Raw genomic sequence first — 9,936 nt, forward strand, 5'->3', positions numbered from 1 at the left:
TTTAAAATCGGTGGACAGACGGACAAACAAACAGACTTACAGGCAGAAGGACGTACTGACAGATGGGCGAATTAAGAGATGGGCGGACAAAGGGACTGACGGACGGACAGACGGATGAACAGATGGAAGGATAGACGGACGAACAGACGGACGAGCCGACGGACGAGCAGACGGACACACGGACAGACGGACCAACGGGCAGACGGACAGACGGGCAGACAGACGGACGGACAGACAAACAGACGGACGGACAGACGAACAGACGGACGGACAGACGAACAGACGGACGGACAGACGAACAGACGGACGGACGGATAGACGGACGAACAGATGAAAGTATAGACGGAGAGTCGGACGAGTAGATTGACAAACGAACGATTGCAAAGATGGACGGACGGCAAGACAGATGCTAGACGGACAGCTAGACAGACAACGGACAGAGAGATTTGACGGTCAGTTGAGTATACGAATGAACAGATGCACGGACATATAGAGAAATTGGACGGTCAGTTGAATATACGGACAGACAGATAGACGGACCGACAAACTTACAGAGGGATTTGATGGTCAGTTAAGTATACGAACGAACAGATGGACGGACAGATAGACGAACCTATGGACTCACAGACGGACATATTGGAAGATCGGACGGTCTATATATATAAGAATATATATACATACGGACAGATGGACAGACAAATGGACGGATGAACGGACGAACAGATGGACAGACAGGTGGATGAACGGAGAGAAGGGCATACGGGCAGACAGACGGAAGGACATACGTACGAACAGAAATACGAACGGGCATGAAGACGAGCAGAAGGACAGAGAGACGGACAAACGGGCAGACGGACAGAAAGGCACACATATACGGACGGACATACAGAATGTATAGATGACCTGACATATGGAAAAACGAAAGGATGGACAGGTGGACTGATAGATAAACATTCGACAACACTAATGTACTCTCTTTCAACAACATGAACTCGTACTAGAACCGCAAAGAAAGAAAATATCGAAACCTAATCAACTCATGGGCATATCCCATCTTTTCAATGCTCTTCCAATGCAAGGTGGCTGAGAAGACGTCCAAGTTCAAGGTGGACACCGAGGGCTGCAGCAACCGCAGCAAATCGTCGCACTCCACCTCACGGAAATCGTCGCGCGAGAAGCGGCCCTCGATGATTGGCGAGCTGTGCAGCAGCGGCGGAGGGCAACGCATACGCAACTCGTACGGCAACATTCACGGCTACCACAGCAATCGGTGTCACTTTGGCAGCAATCGTGCCGTCAGCCTCGATCAGTACAGCACGAACAATCGCCGGCTGTCCGACGGCCTGCCCCAGGTCATCTCGGACAGCAATGTCTTCTACGGGCGACCCAATCGTGGCAGTCTCGAGGCGACGGCAGCAGCGGCCGCGGCTCAGGGGGGCGACCTCAATATGAACACCAGCAGCAGCAGCGCGGGTCAAGCGGGCGCAGCAGCAGGAGCAGGAGCAGGAGGAGCTCCGCAAACGGTGCACAGTCAAATGTTGTCGTCGCTGCGCGAGTCAGACAAATTGCCAGCAACAGACGTAGCAGCAGCAGCAGCAGCAACTGTTGCTGCCAGCACCACCAATGGCAACATATCGCCAACGCTGACCCAAACGTTGGCCAGCAATGGCAGTGCGCGCAGCAGCAGTGCTGCAACAGCAACTGTTGTTACCGTGCAGCAGCAGCAGCACCACCACCATCACCATCAGCACCACCACCAGCAGCAGCAACAACAGCAGCAGCAGCAGCAGCCCAGCAGCAGCAGCTCCTCTTGGAAGTCGCGTTTGCGTCAGTTCTCCGACTACTTTAGCTTCAGCTTTGACAAGGGCAACAAACGCTTTGGCAGCACACGCAGCAGTCCCTGCCCCGTGCGTGGCAGCAGCGGCGGCGGCGGCGGCGGCGGCGGCAACAACAATGCAACTGGCAGCAGCAGCAACAACGCCGGCGAGCCCAACGCCGAGTCGAAAGCAACCCAGTCGACCGGCACCTATTGCAACATTTCGAATAGCCCCACGCCGGGCGCCCCATTGGCTGCTGTTGGCCAGGCCCCGGGCGGCATGGGCCGGCATCGGGCCTACAGCTTGGATGTGCCCTGCAGTCGGCATGCGGCGACGCGCTACAGCTCCGGGGACAGCAGCAGCCGCAAGTCGTCGTCGCGGCACGACGAGCACAACAACAGCAACAACACGCTGCACAGCAGCAGCGGCGGCATGGGCACGGGCATGGGCATTGGCGAGCTGTCGGGCATACGTATTCGGATCGGCAGCGCTGAGGAGGGCGGCAGTGGAGCCAGTGGCGCGAGTGCCGCAGCTGCTGCTGGCGGTGCAATCAAATTGCCGCCGAGCATTAGCTGCGAGATGGGCCTGGCCAGCGGCTCCTCGTCGGAGGCGGTGCCAAAGATTTGACAACAGGGGAGCTCCGATACGACCAACACAAATACAAACAACTCGCTCTGCAATCAGGCGGCATTCCACACGGTCAGCACGGAGGAGGAGCCACAGCCGGAGGAGCGACGCCAGCGGCTGCTGCACCAGCAGCAACTGGAGCATGACGAAGAGGAGGAGGCTATCATCAACGACAGCGATGACGTGGATGGCAGCAGTGAGTCCGATGCTCTCCATCAGGACACCTCCAGCTGTGAGGTCTCATCGATGACCATGACCGTCTGGTCAGCCATTGGCCAGCGGCTCAATGCGCTCGTCTGCCATTGCTGTGAGCGCAAGCTGCCCGAGCCGGAGAATGTGTAAGGAGACGATGCCAAATATAGCAACAATTGTTACACGGACATGTACACACCCATACATAGATACACACACACACACAGAGACATGCACACATTGACATTGCCATTGCCATTGATATCGTTCATCGATAGTCGATAGCTGCCTATCGAAACCGTACGACAACAACAACAGCACGCACGCACGCACATTTCAATTTTAATTTATTGTTTTAAGTTCAGCGATAAACGTTTGTCAATCGTTGATGGTTTAGCCGAAAACCCATTTTAGACTCAATAACAATACCAATAAGCATTTATCGATCACTCATTGCTAGCACAAACAAACTGTTAAGTGATTTACCACTAAGCATTTCTCAGTAACACTCGTTCGATAACAAGACAGCGGTCACTTATCGCTTAAACATAGTCATATTTAATATCGATAATCACACATCCACAATTACCATTCATTGCAAATTATCGATAAACAGCAAATGTTCATTGATAACATAGTCCGATAGCATTTATTGTCGATAGTAGCGATTAAAAATTATAGCAAACGCAGGCAGACAGTTTCGATAACATATCGATGTTGAATGCGCTTACATATCGATTAAAAACATATATGCAGTTGACTATCATGCATTTACTGCACACTCACATTCTTACAGTTTCGATAACATATCGATGTTCATTTGTCAGCCACATGCAATAGCTTATCGATAACTTATATCGATTGCAAACAGAAATAGCTGATAATTATGCATTCGTAACGTGCTCACATTCTGCAAATATCGAAAAACATATCGATATTCATTAATATAAACGGGCAAACGTTTATCGATAACATATTTTCCTTTTTTTTTAATTTTAGTACTTTGTATGCAAATCTGTTCGTGTTTTATTTTGTCTATTAATTATTTACTTGACAATATTTTAAATGCAATTAATTAATTGATTATACTAATTTTTTTATATCGATAAATATTAAAATTAATATTATTATATTTTATATTATTATTATTATTATTATATATTATTTTAATTGAAACGCTTTGAGTATTTTATTTATTTCATTTCTTGGCCTCGATGTGTCAATGCCAATCGCACTGCGATTGGACATTGTGAAAAAGTGATTAGGAAAACGGATTGATGGAGCGAGATTTGTGTGTGCGTGTGGGTGTGTGGGTGTGTGTTTGTGTGTGTGCATTGGCCATGCCGCAATAGCCGGCAGCTGGGCGCAGTCTGTTGCATGTCAAGGCCCGATTGGCTGCATACGAAATGTGTTCCCGTTTAATTACACAAAACAAAAATTTTGCATTTCGCATACACGATGCGATTGCGACTGCGAATGCGAGTGCGGCTGCATCCGATGCAATCAGAATGCCACAAGTTGCATGCCACGCACACACATTCGCACATTCGTACACCGAGATTTGGCAGCCCACTCGCTGCAGCTGCACTTGCATCTCATTTCGAAATGCTCGCATTGAGTGCTGAGTGGGCAGCTGCCACGGCATGCAACGGCAAGCTGAGCTGCAACCAGTGGCATGCCCCAAGCATGCGTACACTTATCTGCCACACGCTCTGTGGATCACAGCTGCGTTTTATCCCAAGTGCAATTTTACGCACGGGCTAGCCAATGCGAGTAGCTTCAATTATCCATTTGAGAGCTGAAGCGTTGAAAAGCTGAACAACGATTGCGCTGTCGATAGTTTCTCGATTATTTGTCTAATGCAGTCGAGACCCGAAACTTCAAAATGGCAAGGAGTCCATTTTATCTTCGATTTAAACAGGAATTCAAATTATCGAGAACTAATTTTTAGCATTTATCGGAATTTTTTATTTAACGGGATACAAACTATCGAGACTCGATTGATTAGTTTAATTTAGAGCCATGTGTTATGCATTATACTCGTCTATTAAGACTGGATTGAGAATATTATAAATTTGAGCGAATTTGCTGAGAAATGCGCACATCGATTGGAAATTATCGTTCAATTGCGATAGACCTGATTTTTAATATATTCCACATATTTCATAAAATTCTTTTGGAAATCATTGGTAAGATTAGGATGCACAAATTTTAATGTACTTGATATAATTTGAGATTTTCTTTAAGCTGACTATCGATAAAAATCGAGCCTCGATTTCAATATAATTTATATTATTTCAGCATATTTTTGTTCTAAAGCTTTTTTTGGATAGCCAAACTTTAATATTGATAGTACATTAAATATATTTCCTACGATACCCAATTAACGGGGCTTTCAGATACGAGATTGTTAAAGAAACAATTCAAAGAAACATAAATCGAAAACATCGCAAAAAATTGATTTTACTTTATGGTAGGTAGATAGACAGAAATTCTGTTTTTATTTTATATATTTTCAAATATCACATATTAAAATATTTATTTATATATTATTATTGTTATTTACTATTCGGTTTTTTTTAGTATTTTTTTTTTAATCAACCTAGTCAAGAACATTTCAATGGCAATGACGCTCGAAAACAAAAGCTACACCACAGGATATTTAAAAGTAATGAAGAATTAAAAATCAAGTTTAAGACAATTGAGAACTTAAAAAAAATATATATTAAAAAATACCTATATGACAACATATCCCAAGCAGGATGTTAAAGAATTTCAAAGAAATGAAAACCCAAATCGAAACTGAAACTGAAGTAAAACGTAAAGAGTTTCGATCTTTACTCACTTAACAATTGTTAAATTCAAGTCCAATGAGAATATGTTATATATATAAATGAAGCGAACTATGTGTATCAATGTAAATCTCTGTATGTAATGTAATGCTAAGTCACACACACACACACGCGCACACTAACACACATGTCAAACAAGTGAATGCAGCAAATGGAAAAAAGTGTTGCCTACTTCTAAGCGCTGCCTGAGCAAAGCCCCTGCGAAGCTTCCTATAAGCAGAGCGTCAATGAAGCCAAGCTGGTACTTGGCTAACAAGAAAACACACACACAACACACACGCACATATATACATATACGTATATATATATACATAGGTGTAAACAATAAGTGTAAATGTCAACTGCTAAGCTATAAATTTCCCAAATCATTTTTTTTTCTTTTTCAAGCTATTTTTTCAGCCCGAGCGGCATAGATTTAAGAGTTTACAAACATTTTTAAGTGTCTAGCAAATAATGCAAAATAATCAGAAAATTAAAAGTAAATATATATATATATGTATTTATATCGATATATATACATACATGCATATTTGTATATATTATGTGTGTGTTTGTATTTGTTTTAAACTAATTGTAATAGAAAATTTGGTTTTGCTAGTTTTGAATTGATTTTTATTTTTCGTAGTTAAGTATCGTCCGCGTTGTTCTTGTTGTTGTTGTTGTACTTGTTGTCAGTTAAAGGCAAAACTAAAATAAATGTTTGTTGAATCGAATGACAACAACATCAAAAATAATCATGAAAACAAGTTTGCTCGATGTCGATGTCTATAGATTTATATAAATATATATACATACCATATTTTTTTTTTGGTAGTTAGACTAGAATTCTAACTAAACTGACACACATACAAATATACATACATATATGTATGTATACTAGCTGGAATATTGAGTAACTTTTTAGAGTTGAGTTGTGTATGTTAGTGTTAGACGATAATAAGCAGTATCTGATGTCGCTTACATACTCAAACAAGCAAACACACACACACACACATATATATATATAGTTGTATGTATTGGTGACAATGTTATGTGTATTTGTGTTGTATTTGAAATAAAACCCAAAAACAGAACGAAAAACGTCACACAACTTCCCTTGTTTAATGATGAAAAACATAAAGACTAAATACTTGAATTTACAAAAACCTTTCCAACAAACCAAAAAAAAAAAACTAATGCTAAACCTAAAAACTAAAAAAACTAAAAATGAAAAAAAAAAAAACTATATATATACATAAAAAAAATTCTAGGTGTTTTACAAAATGTATAAAAAATTAGAAAAGAAACCAAAAAAAATTGAGATTAAAGAAATTTTAAGCATACTTTAATTAGCCTAGAATCTGAGAAATATGCTTATCGATGTAAATTTTAGTCAACTATTTTGGCAGTCAATTAATGAAAAGCCCACACGCCACAGCCACGCCCCAACGCCCCCACGCACCCCCTACAACCACTGACTCAAGAAACAAACTAGAAAAGTTCAAGCCCAACAAAGTTCAAAAACTAAAGCGACTCAAAGTAAAGTTAGAGAAATGAAATTTCAATTCATGTTGCTGGATCGAACATAGTTAAGATCTGAAAAGGCTTAACAATTTGGACCAAACAACAACAGCAACAACAATTATAACTACAACTAGAAAACATTCTCTGAATGAAGAAACACTTTGAACAAAATATTTACTGAATATACTAGCAGCATGCTTCACATATACACACAATAACTACATACTAGATAATACGTATTACTCGTTTCCCAATAATTGTACGGTTAAAACAAAAACCAACAGCAAAACAAAATAATATACACATAGGATATAACGACAAAATAGTTAAATGTTACCTACGAATCGAAGGACGGCAAGGAAATTGAACACTATGAACCACAACTACCTGTCCACTATTTACAGCACAGCTAGCTCAAGCCCGAAACACTGGTGGACGTATATCGTATATGGTGTATAAGGTATCGTAAGGCCGTACATGATGTATTGTATATCATTATACCGTATAATGTGAATCGTATATCGTATGATTTATAGTATATGATATATTGTTTGGCCTATAACGTATATGATATATTGTATATCGTATATCATGTATCGCATGCAGTATATCTTAACAGTAACATTGCATACTGTATATTACAGGCCGTATATCGTATATTGAATATCGTATGTTCATTATACCGCGTATTGAATATCGTAAATCGTATATTATGTATCAAGTATCTTATATCAATGTATATGGTATATAGAAAATTGTATATCGTACATCGTATAACGCACGGTCTACGGTATAAACATAAATATACAGAATTTGATAGATGATATATTGGACCATATCCTATTGATAACGAATATCGTATATCATCGTTCGAATCAACTTTCGAATATCGTATATGCCATATATTGAATATCGTATATATAGCTACTAGTGTTGACGGCCAAGGCAACTACTTTATACTTTTTTACGTATCTTACAATTGAAAGCGAGAGCGTTACGAACTTCCAAAACGGTTTCCATGCCACTCAACACACACACACACACGTCTGCAGAGAAAGCCCCCTTTAAAGAGAGTATATGCAAGATACAGTCCAATCTGAATATACACATATATCTGACAGTGTAGAGTTCAAGTTGATATTAATCCCAAGATAACGACTACAACCACCGATAACGGACCACAGTAGTGCATCAGAGCGCTTTAACCATGATTCATTCATTGTTATCGAGATATCGAGAGACATCAACTGTTGCCAGTGACACAAACGGATACGGCATTATCTATAGGGCAAGGCAATGCCCGATACTTTATAATTTCATTTCAGAATTCCGCTCTTTCTCTCTCTCTCTCTCTCTCACACACATACACAAGCACACACACACAGAGATACAAAATAGTGCACTGTTAGAGAAGTATATTTAAGTGCATAGAGACTATATACTAAGTACTATATACATACATACATACTATACTATATATATTTATGGTATATGTATATACTAAATACTAGCGACCCTCCTGAACTTTCAAACCAAAAGCCTTTAATTAAAACAAAACAAAACAAAAACAAAGACTACATTTTATTATACAAGAATAACAAAAAAATCGGGGATAAGGATGAACCAAAACTTTAATGCAATTTTAAATAGAGTATGAGTATTACGAATACTATTAGTAAAGCATACTTCGGCAGGCCGAAGCCTAGATGCTCCCTCTCACTCACTCTCTATCTCTTCTTCACTCTGCCTCACTCACTCTTTATCAAGGCCCACACACAGACACAAACAGGTAAGAAGTTTTAACCAAAAACAAAATGAAAAGAGTCCTAGAAAATCCAATTAAAAAAAAAAAAAAAAAAAAAAAACATATATATAGATATATATGTTCTTTTCGATATATATTTATATATAAATGTATGTCAATAAAAGAAGTCTATATACAGATATATGCTATATATATATATGTATACTAAAAGAGATCAGATCATAGTTATTATTTATAAGAAGAAACCGAAATTACGTGGAGAGCCCTAAAGAAAACTTAAGAAGTTGTTGAACAAAATAAATGAATTATATATACATAAATAAATACTAAAAGAAGAAAGTTATGAAAATGATATGGAATCAATTATATGGTATACCTATACAAAAGCAAAAACAGAAGACAAAAGAAAGCAGCTGTAACTAGCGCGAGAAACTAACTGAAACGCATTCAAAGAGAACTCACGAAACAGACAGACACACACGCACACATACATACATACATACATAAATACATATATGAAGTAAAGAAGAAATACTATATTATATAAATAAAAAAGAAATACTGCAAATCTCTATGCACAACTTGTTGTATAAGTGGCAAATACATACATATATACATACATATATTAGCAGCAGCAGCGAAACTTAAGTGTAAAATACTAAAAAGAAAATACCATACAAATACCAAATATCTATATATACATATGCATGCATACATACATACATACATGTGTGTATGCCAAGTTTTTTTTCCCCCCTCATTTAAGAAGCATTGAAAATTGAAATTCTGATGACAAAATACTAAAGCAGTTGGAAACTATTTACAAGCGGTATGAGTACAGCACCCACAAAACATTCAAAGAAAAATACCAACAGCAAGAAAAAAATACACACACAAAGAAATACAAGTACAACTTGTTAACGAACCCAAAGAATCATTCAAAATGAATACAAAAATAAAATAAAAATATATCTAACATATATATATGTACTATATACATATATGTGTATGTATCTGAGAAATATGAGAAATCTATGTGTACAATGAAATATTTAACTCAAATGCATTAACGACAAAGCAGCAACAATAAACATTTAAGTACTATCATAATGTCATATAAATGATATATCTGTATATGAACACTATCAACACAGCTGGTATATACCAAACAAATATATAT

General features: G+C 39.1%; 1 protein-coding gene across 1 annotated transcript in view; it reads left to right on the top strand.

Annotated features, from left to right (window-relative positions):
* Pde9 (phosphodiesterase 9) overlaps positions 1-9,426 on the top strand; it is a 137,946-nt gene extending 128,520 nt beyond the window's left edge. The window contains exon 11 of the mRNA XM_089263523.1: positions 1,080-9,426. Coding sequence (XP_089119649.1) covers positions 1,080-2,444 — 1,365 coding nt within the window. The 3' untranslated portion in view covers positions 2,445-9,426. The remainder of the gene's footprint in view (positions 1-1,079) is intronic.
* Positions 9,427-9,936: the final 510 nt, after the last annotated feature.

Source organism: Drosophila navojoa, chromosome X (assembly GCF_054131105.1).
Source record: "Drosophila navojoa isolate 15081-1374.11 chromosome X, UAZ_NAV_1.0, whole genome shotgun sequence".
Lineage (NCBI taxonomy): Eukaryota > Metazoa > Arthropoda > Insecta > Diptera > Drosophilidae > Drosophila > Drosophila navojoa.